General features: G+C 39.5%; 1 protein-coding gene across 7 annotated transcripts in view; it reads right to left on the bottom strand.

Annotated features, from left to right (window-relative positions):
- The window catches only part of LOC105465759 (phosphatase and actin regulator 2), a 300,918-nt gene that overhangs the window by 42,941 nt on the left and 233,548 nt on the right, over positions 1-24,429 (bottom strand). For all 7 annotated transcript variants that reach the window (XM_071096527.1, XM_071096528.1, XM_024787892.2 and 4 more), the window contains 5 exons: positions 22,816-23,015; positions 21,092-21,248; positions 15,567-15,622; positions 8,324-8,385; positions 2,314-2,451 (listed from right to left, as the gene is read on the bottom strand). In XM_071096527.1, coding sequence (XP_070952628.1) covers positions 2,314-2,451; positions 8,324-8,385; positions 15,567-15,622; positions 21,092-21,248; positions 22,816-23,015 — 613 coding nt within the window. The remainder of the gene's footprint in view (positions 1-2,313; positions 2,452-8,323; positions 8,386-15,566; positions 15,623-21,091; positions 21,249-22,815; positions 23,016-24,429) is intronic.

Below are 24,429 nucleotides of genomic sequence, written 5' to 3'. Positions count from 1 at the left end.
GGACATATGAGACATAATTACTACAAATCCCAATATAAAGGCCACATCCCAGACCAATGAGATCAGCATCTCTGGAGAGGGCACCCAGACATCCACACTCTTAAAGATCTATAGGTGATTCCAATGTGTAGCCAAGGTTGCAAATCACTGACACACAGAGTCATTTCTAACCCTCAGCGCTTCTATCAGAAAGTAAGGAATGATGAAAATTAATAATCTGGAAAGTCTATCTTAGGTTAGAACAGAACAGCCAATAAAGCCCAAAAAATTAAGGGGAAGAAGAAAAAAGAGCAAATAATGACATAGAAAACAAACATATAATACAAATGACCAAGAAAACTGAAAGCGTATCTTATACCTTCCCCAAAAAACAACTCCAGGCAAACCAAAAAGTTAAATGTGAAAAGCAAAACTATAAACACTTTAGAAGACAGTATATGAGAATATATCTATCATTTTGGTATGCAAAGAATGTTTAAAACCAGAAACAAAATCATAAACCATAAAGAAAAAGGTTGACAAATTTGACTGTATTAAGTTTAAGAATCTTGTTAAATCAATATTTGCAACATATATAACTGAAATATATGAAGAACTTAAAAAATTGACAACCCAAAAGAAAATGGGCAAAAGGCACTTCAGTGGAGTGGAATCCAAATGCCCAATAGGCATATGAAAATTTGCTCAACCTCACTCATAATGAGTGAGAGGCAAAGTAAAAGCACAATGAAATATGACTTCCTAGCTTCCTCAGCCTGTGCTCTCCCTCCCGTCCTCAAGGGTCTGCTCCTTGCCTCTTCCACATAAGTACTGTCCTGCTACTCCAGTGATTTTTTTCCCACTCTATCAGTTACTGACTTTTCCTCCTGTATGTTCAACCTCTCCCTTTCTTTTGACCCCTTCGCAGCATAAAAAATTGTTCAAGTATTTCCCATAAATTAAAAAAAAAATCACTCCCTTGATACCGTATCTCGTTTTCCAAATTTACGTACCCAAGCTTATTAACCTTCACAATCACCAGCCATACGTTGAACAACTGCCTTATTATACTGCTACCCTTCAGAGCCCAAATTCTCAGGATTGTGTTTGATCCTCGTTGTCTCCATCACAGGCTTCCATCCATCAGGCCACCAAAATGCTTCCTCTCACCATGTCACTGCACACACATGGCCGCCCTCCCTGACAGTACTTCCAAGCTGCTGTGCTATGAGCTTCTCCTCTTTCCCCACCTCACAGACATTTCTTCTCAATATTTTTCTGCTGCTTCTTCCTAAAACGTCCCTGGAGTGCTTTTCTCAGCCTCCTTCTCCTCTACTCTTGTTCTGAACATTCTTCCTTTGTGATCTTATTCCTCTTACTTTTCATTTCTACTTATGAGCTAAGGATTTCTGAATCTGTATCTCCAGTATGTGCTTGATGCACAGTAGGTACTTTAAATAATGAAGCTTCCTATTAAAAAGGGTCAGCACAGAGTGTGATTAAATGCCTAGTTTTAGCATTAAGACATGGCATGTTGAAGCAAAAGTACTTACGATTAAAAAAAAAAACTGGGTATAGCATGAGTTTATTCAATACCAGATTTTGCTAAGAGAGAAAAATTAGAACAATTTAAAAACAAATGGTTGGCAAGAATCTTTGCCTATGGAACAATAGTACTTATAAGATAAAAGTCTTTCTACATTGATAGAACCCACTATATTTTTCATTTTTTAGGAACTGTGTGCAATGATTTAGAGTAGGGGTTGGTAAGCCTGACCTGCAGGCCAAATTTGGCCCACCATTTGTTTTTGTAGATAAAGTTTTATTGGAACATATACATATCCATTCAATTACGCATTGTCTGTGGCTGTTTTCATGCTACAATGGCAGGACTGGGCAGTTGCAACAAAGATTGTATGGCCCACATAGCCTAAACTATTTGCTGTCTTGTCATTTCTATTAGAAGTGTGCCAGTCTTGACAAAGATCAGGCCTTTCTATTGTTAACATATCCGTTTAAAATGATAAGTAGTATAAGTTATATTTTCTAAGAGTAAGGATAAATCCTGGATGTGAGAAAGCCCTCCCCATCCAGGTATGAAAGCAGGTGGGTTTTATGGTAAATAAGAACTACTTTTCTCTGAGACTTAGTTGAAAGAACTACATTGATATCACTAAATGTATCACTTTAACTGGCTTAAATAATCAGAGGCAGAAAACAGTTGTAATATTTGGTAAGATCTCATCCCCTAGGATGACTTAAGTAGGGGGAATGTGGATATTGAAGCTTCCAGAAAAGCAACACAATCAACACGAAATCCACTGGGATTCTTGCCTTGTCTGCAGGTGTTAACCTGGCCCAGGGCTTGTCTGCTCGGCGGTCATAGTCGGGAGAATCTGTGACTTCTACATACTCGTTAAATCGCAGGATCCTTCGAGCTTGTAGCTCTGCCACTGTGGGTCTCAGGCTGAGCTGCAGGAGGACAAGGAAAAAGGCAGAGTTCAGTAAACCGCTTACAGCCTCATGGTGGCAAGTATTCTATAGAGAACACTTCAAAGTTATGGTTAAATAAGGTCACTTTCAGGCATCAAAAAAAAAAAAAAAAAAAAAAGGCAACAGCATCTTGGGAATTTCTAATGAGAACTAGAAAGCCGTGTGCCCTAATTTTTGAGACTATAAAAAATCATCGTTTCAGATAGGTCACAGTCTTTGGCAACTACCTGCATTATGCTATTTTCCCCAACTTGCCTGGCACTGTGATAAAGGTCTATCATCCCTGACGCAAGGAATATGCAATGCACAGACACAATAGTAACCCAGATACAGAATGGCTGGTTTGGTGATTGAATTATCAAGGCAAAAGCCATGGATTGAATTATCAAGGCAAAACTTCTAAAAGTTTTTCTAAAAAACTTTTAGAAATGGGAATAAAAGCTTGTTCCTATAATATTAAACCCATACACTCAGAAATGTACAAAGTTATGACATACAGGCCAGGCGCCGTGGCTCACGCCTGTAATCCCAGCACTTTGGGAGGCCGAGGCGGGTGGATCACGAGGTCAGGAGATCGAGACCATCCTGGCTAACACAGTGAAACCCCATCTCTACTAAAAATACAAAAAAAAAATTAGCTGGGCGTGGTGGCAGTCACCTGTAGTCCCAGCTACTCGGGAGGCTGAGGCAGGAGAACGGTGTGAACCCAGGAGACGGAGCTTGCAGTGAGCCAAGATCGTGCTACTGCACGCCAGCCTGGGTGACACAGCAAGACTCTGTCTCAAAAAAAAAAAGTTATGACATAGAAAGGGTCCAATAAAGGGTATGCCTACAGCACAGCTGTCCTTAAGATATTCATAATAAGGACAAGGCCCCAATAGGACACATGCCCTTGGCCAGAAAAAACAATGTACAGGAATGGGGAGGGGAGAGTTGATGGAGAACTGTACTTCCTTGAGACCATCACTGCTTAAAATCAACTCCAACCTTCAAGATACTTCTAACAACTTGGGTCCCTCCTCCTTGTGGTCTTCGCCAGATTCAAATTTGTAATTATATTGCTTTTCTCTCTGGTTCCTTTCTCAAACCGAAGAATAAGATTCTGACAGGTGAAAGAAAGCTGGCCCCCTGGTAAACAGGCATTATCTACTCTCTGTGACAGAGGTTCACTCCCATTTTGGTTTTTCTCAGTTAGGCGGCATCACAGTTATCTCCAGAGAGGTAGACTTAGACCTCTATTGTAGTCATAAGGCCCATTTTCATATATTTTCTCTCTCATATATACTCTGTATACAGCCAGATTACCCATCATCTAAGTGGTCCTCTTTGGAGATACTGCTTATTTATTTTTTTATTTGAACAGAATGGGGGGTCTCTCTATGTTGCCCAGGATGGTCTTGAACTCTTGGGCTCAAGCAATTCTCCCATCCCAGTCTCCCAAAGTGCTGGGGTTACAGGCATAAGCCACAACACCTGTCCAGAGATACTCCTTATTTTGCACTGGGTCTACATTCTGTAGTCATTAACAGCCCTTTCCTGGGCCTCAGTTTCCTTCTGAACTAAGCCAATATTCTAACATTCAAAGCACTCAAGGACTTTTAGAAGGCCTAGGCCCATACCCTGAGCCCACTTGAGCAGGGATATGCCAACTATGGCTCCCTCTATCTTCATAGAGCCCGGGTAGGCAATGGACAAGAGAGAGAATAATCTAAGTGATCTGTTATAGTCTAGTTGCTGTCCAATCTATATTGCTATCTTCTTGCTGCCACTTTGGGGCAGGTGGAAATAAGGAGGTAGAGAAGCCCTTGCTCCCAAGAACTGGCTAGAAGGAAAGTGACCAGTGGCAACATAGGTTAGAAATTCTCCATCCAGTCTTGCCCTCAGGACTGTCCCAGTTATGGGGTAGCTACCAAATGCTACGGGCTGACCTGCACCTACACCATGGAGCTATGTATGGTGGAAGCAAGTGGGTGCAGAGGGTAAGGGCAGGCACTGCTGCCTCATGGAGGGGCCCAGCTGGATTGAGAAAGATCATGTGTATCACAAGAGTGCCCAGGGCAATGAGGAGGGGTGATTGCTTGTCTACAGATGGTAACTTAAGGGCCATTGAAGACTACAGTCATCCCTAGAAACGGAGTCAATAGTCTTTCAGTTTGATCATTATTTGACATTAATGGGCTTTGAGAAAAAAAAAAAGATACAGTTTGGCTGTGTCCTCACCCAAATCTCAACTTGAATTGTATCTCCAGAATTCCTACATGTTGTGGGAGGGACCCAGGGAAAGGTAATTGAATCATGAGGGCTGGTCTTTCTCATGCTATTCTCATGACAGTGAATGAGTCTCCTGAGATCTGATGGGTTTATGAGGGGTTTCTGCTTTTGCTTTCTCCTCATTTTATCTTGCTGCCACCATCTAAGAAATGCCTTTTGTCTCCTGTCAGGATTCTGAGGCCTCCCCAGCCATATGGAACTGTAAGTCCAGTTAAACCTCTTTTTCTTCCCAGTCTAGGGTATGTCTTTATCAGCAGCAAGAAAACAGACTAATACAGTAAAGTGGTACCAGGAGTGGGGTGTTCCTAAAAAGATACTCAAAACTGTGGAATCAACTTTGGAACTGGGTAACAGGCAGATGTTGGAACAGTTTGGAAGGCTCAGAGGAAGATAGGAAAACGTGGGAAAGTTTGGAACCTCCTAGAGACTTGTTGAATGGCTTTGACAAAAATGCTGATAGCAATATGGACAATAAGGTCCAGGCTGAGGTGGTCTCAGATGGAGATGAGGAACTGGTTGAGAACTGGGGCAAAGGTGACTCTTATTATGTTTCAGCAAAGAGAATGGTGGCATTTTGCCCCTGCCCTAGAGATTTGTGAAACTTTGAACTTGGGAGAGATGATTTAGGGTATCTGGCAGAAGAAATTTCTAAACAGCAAAGCATTCAAAAGGTGACTTGGATGCTGTTAAAAGCATTCCATTTTAAAAGGGAAATAGAGCATAAAAGTTCAGAAAATTTGCGGCCTGAAGATGCAGTAGAAAAAAACCATTTTTTGAGGAGAAATTCAAGCTGACTGCAGAAATTTGCATAAGTAGCAAGGAGGCTAATGTTAATCCTGAAGACCATGGGGGAAAATGTCTCCAGGCCATGTCAGAGACCTTCATGACAGCTCCTCCCATCACAGGCCTCAAGGCCCAGGCGGAAAAAGTGGTTTTGTGGGAAGGGCCCTGGGTCCTGTGCTGTGTTCAGTCTAGGGACTTGGTGCCCTGTGCCCCAGCCACTCTACCTGTGACTGAAAGGGGCAAATGTAGAGCTCGGGCTGTGGCTTCAGAGAGTGGAAGCCCTAAGCCTTGGCAGCTTCCACATGGTGTTGAGCTTGCAGGTGAAGAGAAGTCAGGAATTGAGGTTTGGGAACCTCTGCCTAGATTTCAGAAGAGGTATGGAAATGCCTGAATGTCCAGGCCAAAGTTTGCCATGGGCAGGGTTAGGGGGGCCTCATGGAGAACCTCTGCTAGGCAGTGCAGAAGGGAAATGTGAGTTTGGAACCCCCACACAGAGTCCCTACTGGGGCACTGCCTAGTCGAGCTGTGCAAAGAGGGTCATTGTCCTCCAGACCCCAGAATGGTAGATCTGCTGACAGCATGTACCATGCATCTAGAAAAGCTGCAGACACTCAACGCTAGCCTGTGAAAGCAGCCAAGAGGGAGGCTGTACCGTGCAAAGCCACAGGGGTGGAGCTGCCCAAGACCATGGGAACCCACCTCTTGCATTAGTGTGACTTGGATGTGAAACCTGGATTCAAAGGATAATTTTGGAGCTTAAAAATTTGGCTGCCCCACTGGATTTCAGACTTTCCATGGGCCCTGCAACCCCTTTGTTTTGGTCAATTTGGAACAGCTCCCATTTGGAACAGCTGTATTTACCCAATACCTGTACCCCCATTTTATCTAGGAAGTAATTAACTTGCTTTTGATTTTCCAGGCTTATGGGTGGAAGGGATTTACCTTGTCTCAGATGAGATTTTGGATTGTGGACTTTTGGGTTAACGCTGAAATGAGTTAAGACTTTGGTGGACTGTTGGGAGGGCATGATTGGTTTCGAAATGTGAGGACGTGAGATTTGGAGGGGCCAAGGGCAGAATGATATGGTTTGGCTGTGTCCCCACCCAAATCTGAACTTGAATTGTATCTCCCAGAATTCTCCCGTGTTGTGGGAGGGACCCAGGAGAAGGTAATTGGATCATGGGGCTTGGTCTTTCCCATTCTATTCTTGTGATAGTCAAAATGTCTCACAAGACCTGATATGTTTATCAGGAGTTTCCCGTTTTGCTTCCTCCTCATTTTCTCTTGCCGCTGCCACGTTAGAAGTGCCTTTCGCCTCCTGCCATGATTCTGAGGCCTCACCAGTCATGTGGAACTATAAGTCCAATTAAATCTCTTTTTCTTCCCAGTCTCAGGTATGTCTTTATCAGCAGTGTGAAAATGGACTAATACAATGGATAAATAAAGGATCTTTTTCCTTGAAAAACAGAACCACTTTCGACATAGTCCCATAGCTTTCCTGTGGGAATGAAGCATTGCCACCTCCATCTGCCTTGGAATGCTTTTGTTGAAGACTCCCCGATTCCAGCCTACAAAAATGTGGGTCAGGTCACACTTCATGGAGATGTCACATTTTAGTCACTTTATCCATTTTTAGGTGCATAGGGTATGCCTGAAGAATTATTAGAAGGATTTATAATGAAATATAAACTCTGATGGTGCTTGATTTTTTCAAAGGCTATTATTTTTTTAACACAGAAAAAAGTGATGGCTCTAACATCAGATTTATACATTCATAAATAAGTGGCAACAATTGTCTGAGTTTGGCAGGTAAGACATTTGTCAATCTGGGTAGCACTGTAGCAGGCAGGCTGGATATCAAGTTCACTTAATAAATTACTTACCCAGCTGTGATGTGGAATAGTGGGAAATGTTCAGGAGTAACGAAATATTTATTTGTTTAATATTTCCAACACTAAATGGAAAGTGTGAGCATTTTAAGAAATAATTTTTATTATAATTAAAAATTTTTCCACTTCTTTTTTCTTTTTCTTTTATCATTGCTCTAATCAAGCGAGATCGAGATTAATTTTTAATTAATTCTTTTTTTTTTTTGAAACAAGACCTCACTCCAGGCTGGTCTTGACCTCCTGGGCTCAAGCAATCATCCTGACTCAGCTTCTAAGTAGCTGGGACTATGGGTGCAAGACACTGCACCTGACTCAAAACAATTTTTAAAAATAGAAATATATGCATTGAAATATTAATAATGGCTATCTCTGAATGAAAGACATATGATTTTCTTTTTTTCTTTTTTTTGTATCTTTAAAATTTTCACACAGAGTACATATTTTCATAGAGTAAATGCAATTTAAAACCCTTGTTAATTTTTCAAAATTAACACAACATGCAATTATAAACATCATTTATAGCATGTGCATTATATTTATTTATTTTATTTAGTTACTTTTTTTGAGACAGAGTCTCATTCTGTCTCCCAGCCTGGAGTGCAATGGCACGATATCAGGTCATAGCAACCTCCACCTCCCAGGCTGAAGCAATCTCCCCACCTCAGCCTCCTGAGTAGCTGGAACTACAGGCATGTGCCACCATGCCAGCTAATTTTTGTATTTTTTGTAGAGATAGGGTTTCACCATGTTGCCCAGGCTGGTGATTTTGTTGTCTATGCTTATAGACTAATAGGAATAATTATTTCTAAACATCCGATTTACATACAGAGAGAGGATTAGTATTTTTTTTTTTTAAACAAAATATATCTCAAAACACGTATGCTCATTAATAGTCACAACTTCATTACCTTTCTGCTGAGTCTGCGTTTAAGTTCCATTTTTGCTTCTTGTTCCTCTTCTTCATTCTTTTCTGTTTATTAAAGGAGGAAAGTCATGATGACAGTTACTATAGATGATTTTATAATCAGAAAAGTATATCAGGCCACAATCATGTGATTCTAACAAATAATGATCAAACACTTCACCAACATTGTTAAAAAGTTATCGAAAGATTTTGTAGAAAGGTTGATCATCTTATACACACACACACATACACACACACACATACACACACACACACACACACACACACACACACATGCTTTTTTTGTAGGACTGGTTTGCTTTACTAATTTTAAATGTTTTTGCTTCCTGATGTCTTGTTGTATTCTTAAAAAAACCACAGGAATGCCCATATTCTAATGAAAGCCCTCTATTGTTGATCATCTCATGGGCTTATAAGTACAATTTACCAGAATTCAGATGAAAATTTACTTCTGGATCTGCCCTTCATGTGAAAATCTGAGACATATTAAAAGAGCAAATTAGAACCATCCGATGCATGTCTGAGCTGCTGATTTCCACTCAAATCCAACCAAAATATTTGATTTGTCTTCCTTGGTTTCCATAGAAGCAGAATGTAAGCATTTCCTTGGACTTTGCTTTCAAACCAGAATGTTCTAAATGAGGTTATGATGTACTGTGGGTGGAAATTATTTATTTTCTTGTGACTTTGCCTTTCCAAAGTCTTCTCTTTCTCTAGTGATTCACCAAGTAGTACAATTTTATGCTGCCCAACAGATGGGATTTAAAGAAAAATGTCCAAAATTTTTAAAGAAATAAACACCCCTTCAGGTTTTGCTGGTTGTTGCTTACTTGAGGAACTTCTCTCTGTTGCTTCCTTTAGCTCATCATCTGTTCGATCAATGAGCATACATTTTGCTTCTTGGATACCGATGCTTATGAAAGATTGTGTTTTAGAAAGTGCTATTATGAACTCTTTTGAAGGAAAATAATGCTGTATAAAGGCTTGACTAAAAGGTTGAAAAAGGAAAGCTTCTTCTATGTGTTTATTTATTTATTTTTGTTTTTATTTTATTTTATTTTTTGAGACAGAGTCTTGCTCTGTCACCCAGGCTAGAGTGCAGTGGTGCGATCTTGGCTCACTGCAACCTCTGCCTCCTGGGTTCAATGAAAACAAAATTTTTAATCCATGATAGGTATGAAATATATTTATTTTAAAATTCAAATAGACTTCTTACAACTAAGACTATTAGACTATTTTTATTGTGAATAAAATATCAGTATTCAATATTTGCAACATCTGTATTTGTTAGTTGAACAGGCTAAATTCTTCATCAGTTTTCCTTCTCTGAACAGGGAAAAGTTTCTATGTTCTTCTGAAATAATAACTTTAATGCATAAGAAAGAAAGAAGGTGATTAGACAACGAGTGAACATAAACTGTAATCACCCACAAGATAAGAAACAATGAGTTAATATCCTTTCATTTTGTGCCAAACAAATTTGGTTATAATTTAAATTTCTTCCTACGAAAGTACTGTAGGTTTTTAATTGCTTCACAAAATATATATCCTTTCATATCCTTAAAAATGCATACTTAGGTTCAAAGAATTACCTCATATGAGTTGGATAAAGCTTGTGGATTGTCAAAATACATAATAAACAAAAGCCACACTGTGGTTCCTGTGATTTAAACCAGAGCTTTACAAGGCGACGTGATAGTGAAAATAAAATTGTTGATATTGTTGATAAAAATTGATGATATTGTTAGTGATATTGATGACATTGTTAATAAAAACAAAAATATAATTCTTAAAACATTTTTGTCAACTCTTCCTGTATGGTGTTTATGCTATATTTTTAAGGTATTTTTCAAAGATTAAAAAATTGGATATAATACATCCCAAAGCTAATGAATGCTCCAGTCTTCATTAAATATGCAAAAATGACATCTCCTTGAAGGGAATATTTGATAGTTTTGTCTTATTAAGCATATTGTTCAACTAGTGCTACCAGTTAGGGAATTGAATTCATTTTTGACATCAGAAACTGACTTCTTTACGTTTTCCATGTTCAAAATTGTACTTTTAGTGAAGTTAGAGGACGAGGGTGAGAGGTAGAAGGAAGCCAACATGACTGTTCCTCTGAACCTTTCCTTTTATTTTGCAGAGATGGGCTCTCCCTGTGTTGCCCAAGCTTGTCTTGATCTCCAGGACTCAAGTGATCCTCCCGCCTCAGCCTCCCAAGTAGCTGGGATTACCAGCATGAGCTACCATGACAGTTTCTCTGAATCTTATTAAACAGTCATTGTAAAATCTCTCATACAGTCAAGGTTAAACCTTAAACTCAGTATTTGAAAATTCACCAAGTTTTTTGCATGCTTCCTTCATTTTTTGATTCACTAGAGGACTAATTATAAAGTAGGATGTAAATCTTTCCGGTTAATTTAAACAGGCTGGAGGGATACTCATGAAGGAAGTGACATGGTTCATTGACAAATCTTGCTCTCAGTAACTCTCATCAGAATAGAGAGGGGTGAACATTTTGGACAAGCTGCAGGAAGCATTTCCGATAAATAAACAAATAATACATGTGGTTAAACAGCAGCAAGCACCACAGGAAACGTGCCTGGCGAGCAATATTACCCAGAGAATTTTGTGGATGAGCTAAAAGGAGAAGAAAGAAAAGTACAAAAATATCAACAACTGGAATATTATCTTCTTGAGTTGTTAGTTCAGGTAAAATGGGTTCAAAAAGCCAAATTTTTTGTGGATTCATTTCTCTTTTTGTTTTTTACATGTTTCCATGTCGATATTTTGTTTTTTCAATTTTTGGTGGAGATGAGATCTCACTATATTGACTAGGCTGGTCTCAAACTCCTGGCCTCAAGCAATTCTCCTGCCTTGGCCTTACAAGGCTTTGGGATTACAGGCATAAGCCACCTGACCTGGCCTCATGTGGGTGTTTTGTTTTGTTGTTTTTTTTAAATTTATTTATTATTATTATACTTTAAGTTGTAGGGTACATGTGCATAACGTGCAGGTTTGTTACATATGTATACTTGTGCCATGTTGGTGTGCTGCACCCATCAACTCGTCATTTACATCAGGTATAACTCCCAATGCAATCCCTCCCCCCTCCCCCCTCCCCATGATAGGCCCCTGTGTGTGATGTTCCCCTTCCCGAGTCCAAGTGATCTCATTGTTCAGTTCCCACCTATGAGTGAGAACATGCGGTGTTTGGTTTTCTGTTCTTGTGATAGTTTGCTAAGAATGATGGTTTCCAGCTGCATCCATGTCCCTACAAAGGACACAAACTCATCCTTTTTGATGGCTGCATAGTATTCCATGGTGTATATGTGCCACATTTTCTTAATCCAATCTGTCACTGATGGACATTTGGGTTGATTCCAAGTCTTTGCTATTGTGAATAGTGCTGCAATAAACATACGTGTGCATGTGTCTTTATAGCAGCATAATTTATAATCCTTTGGGTATATACCCAGTAATGGGATGGCTGGGTCATATGGTACATCTAGTTCTAGATCCTTGAGGAATCACCATACTGTTTTCCATAATGGTTGAACTAGTTTACAATCCCACCAACAGTGTAAAAGTGTTCCTATTTCTCCACATCCTCTCCAGCACCTGTTGTTTCCTGACTTTTTAATGATCGCCATTCTAACTGGTGTGAGATGGTATCTCATTGTGGTTTTGATTTGCATTTCTCTGATGGCCAGTGATGATGAGCATTTTTTCATGTGTCTGTTGGCTGTATGAATGTCTTCTTTTGAGAAATGTCTGTTCATATCCTTTGCCCACTTTTTGATGGGGTTGTTTGTTTTTTTCTTGTAAATTTGTTTGAGTTCTTGGTAGGTTCTGGATATTAGCCCTTTGTCAGATGAGTAGATTGCAAAAATTTTCTCCCATTCTGTAGGTTGCCTGTTCACTCTGATGGTAGTTTCTTTTGCTGTGCAGAAGCTCTTTAGTTTAATGAGATCCCATTTGTCAATTTTGGCTTTTGCTGCTGTTGCTTTTGGTGTTTTAGACATGAAGTCTTTGCCCATGCCTATGTCCTGAATGGTACTACCTAGGTTTTCCTCTAGGATTTTTATGGTATTAGGTCTAACATTTAAGTCTCTAATCCATCTTGAATTAATTTTCGTATAAGGAGTAAGGAAAGGATCCAGTTTCAGCTTTCTACTTATGGCTAGCCAATTTTCCCAGCACCATTTATTAAATAGGGAATCCTTTCCCCATTTCTTGTTTCTCTCAGGTTTGTCAAAGATCAGATGGCTGTAGATGTGTGGTATTATTTCTGAGGACTCTGTTCTGTTCCATTGGTCTATATCTCTGTTTTGGTACCAGTACCATGCTGTTTTGGTAAGTGCATTAAAAAAAGCTGGATCAACAGATGCATAGATATGTCATAAAGCAAGATGTTAATGATAGACTATAGATGGCAGATATATGTGGATTTACTGTAAAATTCCTTCAACTTTTCTTCATGTTTAAAAATTTTCATAATAAAATGTTGGGGAAAAATATATGCAGAACTCAATGGCTTAATTCATTTTTCTCTATATAAGACATAGCTAGAATTACATTCTCAGCTAAATACATCACCTTTCTTAATTAGCAAAAGTTGACCTTTTAAGTACCAAAACTTGCTTTCTATTTTATCAGTTTTTAGGAACTGGTTCTAAAATGCATAACTAAATGTAATATAATATAATATAAATACATATATGTAATATGTCTTTTTTTAACAAGCTCTAGTATCACCAAAATAATTAGGAAAGACATCAAGTAAGGACTAGTATGGTGCATGACACTAAGAAATATAATTTGTCCTGTGGTCACCAATGAAAACTAATGGCATTTATCGGCATCTGGACTCATGTTCATTAAACTAGTGATGGACTCTAAAAGTTGTTGAACGTTTAATTCTGTAAGTTAGTTTTCTAGTTCGTCAAGAAAAGATGACCTAGTTAGGGCCGGGCACAGTGGCTCACAACCATAATCCCAGCACTTTGGGAGGCCGAGGTAGGTGAATCGCGAGGTCAGGAATTTGAGACCAGCCTGGCCAACATAGCAAAACCTTGTCTCTACTAAAAATACAAAAATTAGTCAGGTGTGGTGATACACACCTGTAGTCCCAGCTACTCAGGAGGCTGAGGCAGGAAAATCACTTGAACCCGAGAGGCGGAGGTTGCAGTGAGCCGGGATCGTGCCACTGCACTCCAGCCTGGGCAACAGAGCGAGGCTCAGTCTTGGGAAAAAAAAAAAAAAGATGACCTAGTTAAAGTAACTGTCCTTAAAAACCACACCGTATCACACACTTTTCCACTGTTCTTGAACAAATGCTGAGATGAAACATACAAACATCAAACAAGAGCAATCAATGTGGAAGAACCAAGAAGCAAACGGGCTGAGTAGAGTGTTTCTAAGTTAGGCCATTCAGTTTCCTGTGACTGCTCAGGGAAAGATGACCTCTCCCAGTTTTCTTCCGCCTCCCTTGGCTATATAATACTGGGTCAGGAGATCATAAGCCAGTTATCAGCCTCTCCAGGCTGGAAATATGCCTCTGTTTCCAGAAATAAACATGCTTAGGTGAACTTAGAAGGAAGGAAAAAAAGGGCTGGAGTCGAATCTGAAGTGTCTCACTCTTTCCCAAACCTCTAGAAAACAGGATATAAAGGCCAATGCAGCCCTTAAGATCAATGCACGGTAAGTTTCTAGATCTATGAAACAGTTCCTCAGACAACCAAACTCTAGTGTGGTTTGGCACTATTTATCTCACAGGATCAAGAAAGAATTACCCAAAATGTGCCCTTCCTTTCTTCTTCTAGGTATTAGAGCAGGCATCCAGTAAGACATAATCTTTGTGTTTTTTTAGGAGGTTAGGGTCTGCATTTGAGCATGCTTAAAAATTCAACAAGTATTTCCCAGGAACCTATCATGGAAAGCAATGAACCTTTTTGGTTTGTTTTGTTGTCAAAATTAGATGCTGCTTCTACTCTTCCTCAGCAAAGCAAAAACACAAAATTTTCCTACTTTTCTAGTCACAAATTTTTCCTGCTCCAAACTGGCTCTTCTATACATTAGTAGCCACTTAAGTCCTTCCTGGGGCTGTATTCTAGTTATGTTCCAAAAAAGCCAGAAAAAAGCATTCCAAAGAAAGTGATCCCATAGACTGGGTGGATGGTAGTTGCTCTCACTGAATGGTAGTTCATATTCATTGTTGAATTGATTTTGTACTAACAACTGTAATACAATATGCTACTAAAATCTTTCTTCCCTAAAGGAAAGAAAGTATCTTGGATTGGAGAGGAGGGGTCTTCTAGCAGGCCAAGATAACTCGAAAAGCCTGGCTGACAAAGATTTCCCCCACACCATGGGTCACTACCATTGTAGCACTATTCAGAGTTTTACCCATCCCTCTTCTTTGATATTTCACACAATAAAAAGACCTTTTGAAACCAAGTTAACAATATATAAAACTACAGCTAGGCTCAATTTAAAAATATCTGTTTCTTAACTCACTGCAATGCCTGACCACATTGACACATGATAGCATGACAAACTGTATTTCTATTAGTTTTATAGTTTTAACATACCAACTCCAATAAATACTACTGCAGGGACGAGTAAAAACTAAGGTCAAAGAGAACAGAGGGGAAAACAGAATGGGAAAATAAAGTAGGAAAATGAATGGAGAACGTTTTAGTGCTGAGAAATTATAAACAACTCAAGAAGGAAGCCGAGTTTTCACAACATAGGAAAATGCAATGGATTGAAAATTTTATTTTGAATTGAGTCATTTGTTAAACTAGCAACAAACTATCATTAAGAATATTAATATAGGAATGTTTGATTTGTTTCTTTGTGGATTCCTTTGGCCTTTTCTTTGACATTTATTTGCAAGAAGACCAGAGCATTCTTTTTCTATTTAATATTTGGGTGAAGGAATACATGGAATATATTTCATCTTTCTTAAACACAATTGTCATGACTATGACTCTGGTCTGGTGGGGGGATGTAAGGCTCAAAGCCATAAAATAAAATATGAAATTCAAGAAATTAAAAAAATATATAAACAATTACATATAAATGTGACATAAATGGACTATTTCAATCCATCTTGAGTAAACGAATATATGATGGTTTCTTACTGATAAATGGATCATCTGTAGAGGCAGCTTGTTAATGATTACACAAGGAATCATTCTATAGTATAGAATACTCACGTTTTAGGATGTTTCTTTGCTCTAATTCTTCAGTTGTGGGCCTCTGGCTCAGCCTCCTATGATGACAAAAAGGATATATTACAGGTTAAAAATGAGGTACCCTGTAGGAAACTAGAAATAAAACAACAAAGCTCTATTTTTCATGTTTTGAGAAATAAAAATCCATTTTTAAAGCTGCAAAATAAAAGTCTCTTTCCCATTAGTTTGGAGACTACAGATCATGGCTGAGGCTACTCACCGACCCCCATTACACAGTCTCCCTTCCTTTTAGCAACAGATTGGTCTGGATGTTAGATAGGTACCTGACTACAGACTTCTGCCTCCCTAGAAGCCAGGTATCGTGCTGTGACTGAGTTTCTGCAATGGGATGTGAGCAGAATGATGTTTGTGACTTCCCCTTCTCATCCTTAAAATGCCTGGGTGCATGTTCCCTTCTTTCTCTTTCCTTTTTCCACAGGCTAGAACTTCAGCCTGATGATGTGAGCCAGCTTTGATCATGCAGATGAGACCATCCAGGGGATGGGAGAGCAGCAAGACAGAATGAACGTAGGAGCTAGGCTGACTTCAAGGAGCCGAGTTCCCAACCATGCTGGATGGCCCACCTACCTGGAGACGGTCATGTGAAAAAGAAATACACATACCTGGTTTGGACCACTATAGTTTTTGGTCTCTGTTACAGCTTAGCTTATAGCTTAATTAATATATAGCTCATTAGGGTCTAAAATAGGATGCTGTGCCTGGCTGGGTAATCTTAATATAAGGATAGTACTACTAATTCTAAATGTTTATGGTTATGACAAAAATGGTAAGAAGAACTGAAATTAATACTTTAAATATCTCATGAATATGCTAAACTATGATCTTCATCAGAGCTACCTTGAAACTAACTTAATTGAGCAGACAAAAGAACTTGTTGAACATCTATCTCTATGCCAGCCAGGTTTTCTGCCATCCATGTCCCCATGTATCCTGTGCTACATATCTCTATTATGAATATACTGTACTCTATATTACGCCCACAATAAGCCACATTTCTTTTATCTATGGTGTCTCCTCCATCTGAATATCTTTCTCTCCTTTTCCATCTACTGAAATCTTATAGATGATTAAAATAATATCTTGAAGATATGTATTTGGCCTCTTCTGAAAGTGAGAATTAAAGGCTCCTGGTTCTTTGCTCATTTACAGCAATTTATACACAGACTATACATCTATTAAAGCACTTATCACACAGGCAGTTATAAAAATAATAATTACAGCTATCACTTAGTCATACTTTTAAAAATCCAGGTACTGTGCTAGGTGCTTAGCTTATATGATCTGGAATCCTCAAAGCAGTTCAGCAAGGTAGCACCCAGTTTCAGTTTTACAGATGAGGAAATGAGAGATTAACTAACCTGCCTAAGGTAAAACACTAGTAAATGCTAGCGCCAGGATTCATACTCAAATCCTTTGACTTAGATGTTTGTGCTTTTCACATGACCCCATCGTGCAACATATAATTCTGTCTCTCATTAGACATGGAGTTCTCTGTGGCTAGAACTGTGGGTGAACTATCTTTCATCTTTCAATGACAGTGCTTAAATGTGCTGTGTTTGTACAAAAATAATTCTGTAAAATTTACATTTTAATAACAGTGAAAACTTTGCTCTATTAATTTTTTTTTTTTTTTTTTTTTTTTTTTTGGTGAGACAGGGTCTGGCTTTGTTGCCCAGGCTGGAGTGCTGTGGCATGATCTCAGCTCACTGCAACCTCTACCTCCTGGACTCAAGCGATCCTCCCACCTCAGCCTCACAAGTAGCTGGGACTACAGGCGCATGCCACCAAGCTCCACTAATTTTTTCTTTTTTTGGTAGAGATGGGGTGTCGCCATGTTGCCCAGGCTGGTGTCAAACTTCCGGGCTCACGCAATCCACATCTCAGCCTCCCAAAGTGCTGGAATTAGAGGCATGAAACAACCGCACCCAGACCATTGACATTTTTGACAGATATAGTCTATGTATTTATCAAGGCTTTCGAACTTTTCGGGGGTTGCAGTGGAATCCTAATCTGTAAGAGAGACAGAAGCTGTCTTAGTTGGATGGTTAGATCTGGGATGGAGAAGCCTCCTCCCATCCCAGCCCAAACACACACCTATACTCCCATCCCAGCCCAAACACACACCTACACTCTCATCCCAGCCCAGACACACATCCATGCTCCCATCCCAGCCCAGACACACACCTACACTTCCCTGGTTCTTCCAGTAGATGCCTATGTATCATTTCCAGGGCATCCTTGATGAAGTCTTTAGAAAACTGGTACTTTATGGGATTCCACAGTGTCAGCTTCTCACAGTGTTCTTCATTGGTCCCTTGTTTTTGAACACTGGTTTGTTTTAATTTATCATTACTATAAATATCTTTGTAATAAACATCTTTGTAAGATATAGCATTTTCCCCCTTTGGATTATTTACTTTTTATATAGTTACCAAATGGAATTACCATGCAAAGAAACAGACCGCCTCACAATTCTCTTATCATATTGTTAAACTGTTCTTCAGAAATACTGAAAAAGGGCAATGTATATGTGTCCTACTTGCTCACAAATTTGCCAACATTGGGTTTAATTTTTAAATGTGCTTTACTAGTTTAACTGATGTATAATAATTTAAATGAATAATAAGAAATTTAATTTTTCTGAGGGCTTGCTATGACCCAGATACTAAAGAACCATTAGTGTATCATCTCCTTTAATCCTCCCAAGCTCTTGGGTTAGTTAGCTCTGTTTTACAGATGGGGGCCAAGCAGGAGCTCTTTCCTGCCTTGTCCTATGACTGTATTTCTGCCAGTTCTGGATAAGCCCATACTTGGATGTTGAATAGCCACCTCTCACAATGGTTGTGTTCATGATGATTTTCATTACATTTATCACAGCCCCAAACATCTTTTCAATCTGTGGCCACAGACCTCCCATCCTATCTTGGCAGATGGTTTTTCTTTGGCCCACACTGAAAAAGGTGACATTTATTTCTATTAGGTTTCATTTTATGGAATGAATCCATTATGCTTTGATTCTATAAAGTACACCCATTGTCCTTCAAACTTCATGCTACCCATTTGATTAACCTGTCTGTTGATTTTTCTTCATTGATAAAAATGTTTACTCTCTTTCCATTTAGTTATATATTCCTTCATTCCTTCCACTATGATTTTCTGGAAATGGATTTCTTTGGCCTGGAGTGAAGTGAAGAGTTAAGTGTTTAAAATGTGGTCGTTGCTATTGCTGTGACTGCAATCTCCCTTTTCATTGTGGGAGATTTCTTCTATGTATCAATGTTATATAAATATAACGTTGATTTTTTAGGTTAATCTTACATCAAGCAAACCTGCTGAAATTATTATATATAGCAATTTGGGGTCAGTTTTTAGAGTTTTCTAGGTATATAACCATGTATAACAACAGTCTATCTTTCCTATAATTTATACCTTTTCTTCACCACAAATAATTGTGACCAGACTTTTAGCACAGTAAGGTTAAGGCATTTTTCTTTGCTTCTATTTTTAAAGAAAATGACTTTAGGGTTTCTCCCTAGAGTAAGATATTTAGTATATTTTTTAAAATTTATTTTTTAGTTGTTTTTTGAGATGGAGTCTCACTTTGTTGCCCAGGCTGGAGTGCAGTGGTACGATCTCGGCTCACTGCAGCCTCCGCCTCCAAATTCCTGCCTCAGCCTCCTGAGTAGCTGGGATTACAGGTGCCCGTCATCACAGCCGGCTAATATTTGTATTTTTAGTAGAGATGGTATTTCACCATGTTGGCCAGGCTGGTCTCGAACTCCTGACTTCAAGTGATCCGCCTGCCTTGGCCTCCCAAAGTGCTGGGATTACAACTCCTCATTTGTTTAGGATTTTTAACAAAAACTTACAAAATTTTCTTTACGGTTACTTTGACATTTATCGAGGTGGGTATATGATACTTCACACTTTTTTACTCCTTACTATGATAATACTATTACTATTTTATGCAAATATTATTCAATGATTTACATTCTTCTTCATGGCAAAACATAAACAAGAGTAATAAAACAATCAGAAAACCTAGAAGCATATACTCTCTTACATAGAGTAGAAAGTACAAAACAGGAGACAGTGTACAAAAGAAATTGGGCAGAGAGCCCAGGAGCGAAACTCTGATTCCGTTTCTGCTACTCAGTAACTGCATGTCCTTGAGAAATTTCCTTAATCTCTCTGGGCCTCAGAGAGGCCCCTTGTTTTTCCTTGGTAAGATGGCAAGATTAGACTTGTAGGTTTTTCCAGCTTGATACCATTAATCACTTTGGTCCCTCTTGCTTCTACTGGCTCTTTCCCGAAGCCAGAAATGGTCACAGGTTAGGGCTGAATTAAGATGACAGTGAGAGAGACCACTGGTAAACATTCCCAAATTGCTTCCAGAGTTGCAAGAGGGCTTACGGAACAGAGAGACCCTCTAAGCCTCTCCCGAGGTTCCCTGGTAGGCTGTGCTTTTCCTTCAGATAGATGCCACAGCTGCTGCCTCTGACACCTTTCTGCACAACTCAGCCGTAAGGAGGTGCCTTAGGGGTTACTCTTCCTCTGGAGAAATGGTCAGCAGCCTCCATGTCAATCCTGCCTCCAGTTATACCACTTCCAAGCAAGGACAGCAATTTTCCCCCTACCTCCAAATCCTGCTCTGGGATTCTAGACAGTTCCTTTCTCCCAGTTATGCACCCTGTTGGGTATGCAGAGTAAGATAAGTCAGCAGAACAACTAATTCTCACATATGCTTAAACTGATCATCAAAAATAAGACCTTTGGCATGAATGAATGCTCACTTCTATTAAAAATGCCAGTTAAAGGGACTTGTAAAGTCATCAGTGGCAAAAACAAAAATCCTATACAATGGTTGGAAGCAGGAAGAGATGTCAGATGACCCATTTACTTGAAGTCGGAAGGGGGATGTTTAGATATGAGGGTTATGGCTACCTGACTTGGATGAAGCCAGACCACTGAAGGGAACTAATATTTCTATAGTCTCACAGCCCACAAGGCAGAACCTCATGGCATTCCCAGGAATGCTAGTGAGTGCATAAATTAGGCCAGGATCGTTGAGCAAACTGTGATCTGCAGGCCAAATCCAGCTTTATGAATAAATAAAGTTTTATTGGAACATGGCCACACTCATTTGTTTATCTATTATTTATGTCTGCTTTTATGCTACAGCAGTGCAGTTGAGTAGCTGCAACAGAGACTGTCTGGCCAGCAAAGCCTGAAATGTTTGCCAATTGGTCTTTAAAAAAAAGTTTGTTGACCCCTGGAATAGGCTTTGGTGACCTGAAAGCCACTGGCTAGCTGGGCCAAAGGATAAGTTCCTCGAGTGGTTCATCATGCAAGACCAACTTTAAAAGACCCAATAGGCCAGATGTATCTGGACATAAGGAATTCACAATGACCCCAGTTAGGTAGGAAGCTTTGGGAAGGAGAAAAACACAAATTAGTCAGTACTGCCCTAAAATGTCAGCAATTACCTGACTAACTTGGTTCCAATTTGTTGTCGGATTTCCTGCCTCTCTTCTTCGGATGTACGCTGCAAGATGTTTTTGTCCTCTAATTCTTTCTTAGATGGTCTGTTGCCAAGTTTGATAGCAAGAGTATCCCTCCGGCGTATTTTACTTGCCAAAGCACCTGAGGATTGAAAAAGAGGAGAAATGCAGAGAGAGAGGCTTTTAGCCAGTGGCACTTGGGTTACACATGGCATGGACTTTAAATAGAGCCCAGACCAAATTCTTTCTCCTCGTGCAGGAGGAGAATCTTAATTAACCTAAGGAAAAAAAGACTGAGTTGGATGCAGTACATTTTAAGAAGACTGAAAAGCTATTTCTTTTTAATGTTCTGAGAAATATTGGGACACCATAAAAAACTTAGAAGTCTCACTTCATCGTTTGGAAAGTGATAGCTGCAGTTTATTTTGCTGAGAGGGTGGATCATAGAAATGAATGATTATACAATGCTTTTTCTTTTTCAAGTTTAAAAAACTTAGTTCTTTTGCTTTTATTCTGGACAGTTAATCCTTGTCTCCTCCTTTCCTCTACTCAGACGCCATCCTGGCAGAGTCTACCAATGTTTAACCCTTAATTACTCAGAACCCTGAAAATTTCAACAAATGATAATACCACATGGATGATAATGGTTTTATTTATTTTTTTTGCTCCATGCAAATTAAAAGGGATTGACAAAGTGCCATTTAATCACTAATAACTTGTCATAATCTACAAATTCAGTCCCACAGTGATTCCCTCCTCTGTTATCCTGCTCAAAGTTAAAAAAAAATAAAAGCACTTTCCAGATCTCCAAGTTATATTAGGTTGATGTAAAAGTAATTGTGGTTTTTGCCGTTATTTTTAATACATAAATGATATTATTATTTCCTAGAAGGCCTACTATCTTACTTATTGTGGAAGTATGATTGTTTTTTAATGCTAACGAGGTATTTAGCATTCTTCTTCTTCTTATTTTTTGAGATGGACTCTCACTGTGTCTCCCAGGCTGGAGTGCAGTGGCGTGATCTCAGCTCACTGCAACTTCTGCCTCCCGGGTTCAAGCGATTCTCCTGCCTCAGCCTCCAGAGCAGCTGGAATGACAGGTGTGCGCCACCACGCCTGACTGGTTTTTGTATTTTTAGTAAAGACAGGGCTTCGCCATGTTGGCTAGGCTAGATTCACCCACCTTAGCCTCCCAAAGTTACAGACATGAACCACCATGCTTGACCTCTTAATGCTAATGAGATATTTGGCATTCTTGATTCATTCCTCCTTCCCCTTTCTATAAACCCCAGTAAAAAAAAAAAAAGTGAGTGAAAATTTCAAACACCTCCAATGAGCAAGCCCAAGAATCTGCACTGACTCCTTTCTTTCTTCAAGAATGGTCCCAGAGTGGAAGGCTCTCTTTGGTCATAGTGAGAAAGGTCTCTGTCATTAGAAAGCTTTGATTCTCAGCACAAAAACCAATGTGCACATCTAGCTCATCTAGCTCATCGACAAAGGCCAGATCCAGCCGTGTGACATCATCTTCTGGAAAGGCCTCCCGTCAAAAGCTAAACTTTAGGATATACACATTTCTAATTTGAGAAAGGAGGATGAGGGGAAAGAAAACATCAGATGTCTGGTTCCTAATGAGGCTTTTATTCTTTACAAAGTGCAGCTGCTTCTGCTTATCACCCACGCTTCTCCCTGCCTCTTGAAAACAGTCTTACTTTCTCCACTGCCATCCTCATCTTCATCTTCGTCCTCATCGTCAGTGTACAAGACAGGCCCGTCGGAGTCAGAGTCACTGGCTTGGTATTCCCTGTGGCCTTCATCTTCTGAGGGACTAAAGGATTCTGAAGATTCACCCATCAGACCAGGAGTCAGTAGCTGAGGCACTGTCTTCCCCAGCTCCTCTTTGGTTGTGAAACTGTTAAAGGCAGAAAAGCATGGGAGTGACGTGAAGCTCACAGCAATCCTTGGGGGCACCAACACCATGAAAAAGGGCTCTAGTTTCATGGGCTTCCTTCAGGCTGGGGAAAGCAGACACATGACATAGGCCAGGCTAAAGTCACTGAAATGAAACCTTAATTCTCAAGGTTTTACATTTTTCATTTGTAAAATGCAAAGGCTTGGTATCTGATACATTTAGCAAACAAGTAGGGTAAAACTACATTTTGCAAATTAGTTTTTCCATAGCAATGGGGGTTCATTGGAAATAATAATGAGCTAGAGGCTCCTGGATATTTGACATTATCTGCACTTTTTCTTTGACCTGTGTGAACTCCTGCTTATCCTTCAAGTGTCAGCTACAGCTCAGCTCCTTCAGGAATCTTTCCTGGACCTTCAGTTTAATTCCTTGCCCACCATGTCTGTCCCATGGGGACCTGAAGACAACCCTGCTAGAGTGCTTAGCGTACTACACCTTGACCACCCATTGCTTCTCTGCCTTCTCAATCCCACAAGTTCCTGGAAAAGTGAGACTCATTGTTTTGCATAACAGCACCCAGAAGGTAGTGACATACAAAAGTACATCTTCTTTCATTAATATATGGCTGGGTTCGGTGGTTCACACCTATAACCACAGCACTTCAGAAGGCTGAAGCGGGAGACTCGCTTGAGCCTAGGAGTTCAAAACCAGCCTGGGCAACATAGGGGACCTTGTCTCCACTAAAAATACAAAATATTAGACTGGAGTGGTGGCCGGCACCTGTAATCCCAACTACTTGGGAGGCTGAGGCAGGAGAGTCACTTGAACCTGGGAGGTGGAGGTTGCAGTGAGCCGAGATAGCGCCATTGCACTCCAGCCTGGGCAACAAGAGCAAAACTCCATTTCAAAAATAAATAAATAAAATAAATAAATAAAACAAAATAAAATAAAAAATTAGCTGGGTATGGTGGCGCTTGCCTGTAGTCCCAGCTACTCGGGAGGCTGAGGTGGTAGGATTGCTTGAGCCTGGGAAGTCGAGGCTGCAGTGAGCCATGCTAGCACCACTGTACTCCAGCCTGGGTAACAGAGTGAGACCCTGTCTCAAAAAAAAAAAAAAAAAAGTGTGTATGTATGTATATATATATATAAAAATACATATATGAATTAATCCTGGTTTTATCCCAATGTGTAAATAGTAAAAACTCATTTATCCTATGTGTGTTTTCATTTTTAAAACTGCCTCTTGTAACATAATAGACAGCGTGCAAGTTAAATAAAGTTTTTAGAAAAAAGATAATATGCACTCTAGCCTGGGTGACAGAGCGAGACTCCATCTCAAAAAAAAAAAAAAAAAAAAAGAAAGAAAGAAAGAAAGAAAAAAGGTGATATGCAAGGATGCAATAATTTTCTATTA

Source organism: Macaca nemestrina, chromosome 5 (genome assembly GCF_043159975.1).
Source record: "Macaca nemestrina isolate mMacNem1 chromosome 5, mMacNem.hap1, whole genome shotgun sequence".
NCBI classification, from domain to species: Eukaryota; Metazoa; Chordata; class Mammalia; order Primates; family Cercopithecidae; genus Macaca; species Macaca nemestrina.
The sequence above is the reverse complement of the archived record's forward strand: the minus strand, read 5'-3'. Positions and strand labels throughout refer to the sequence as shown.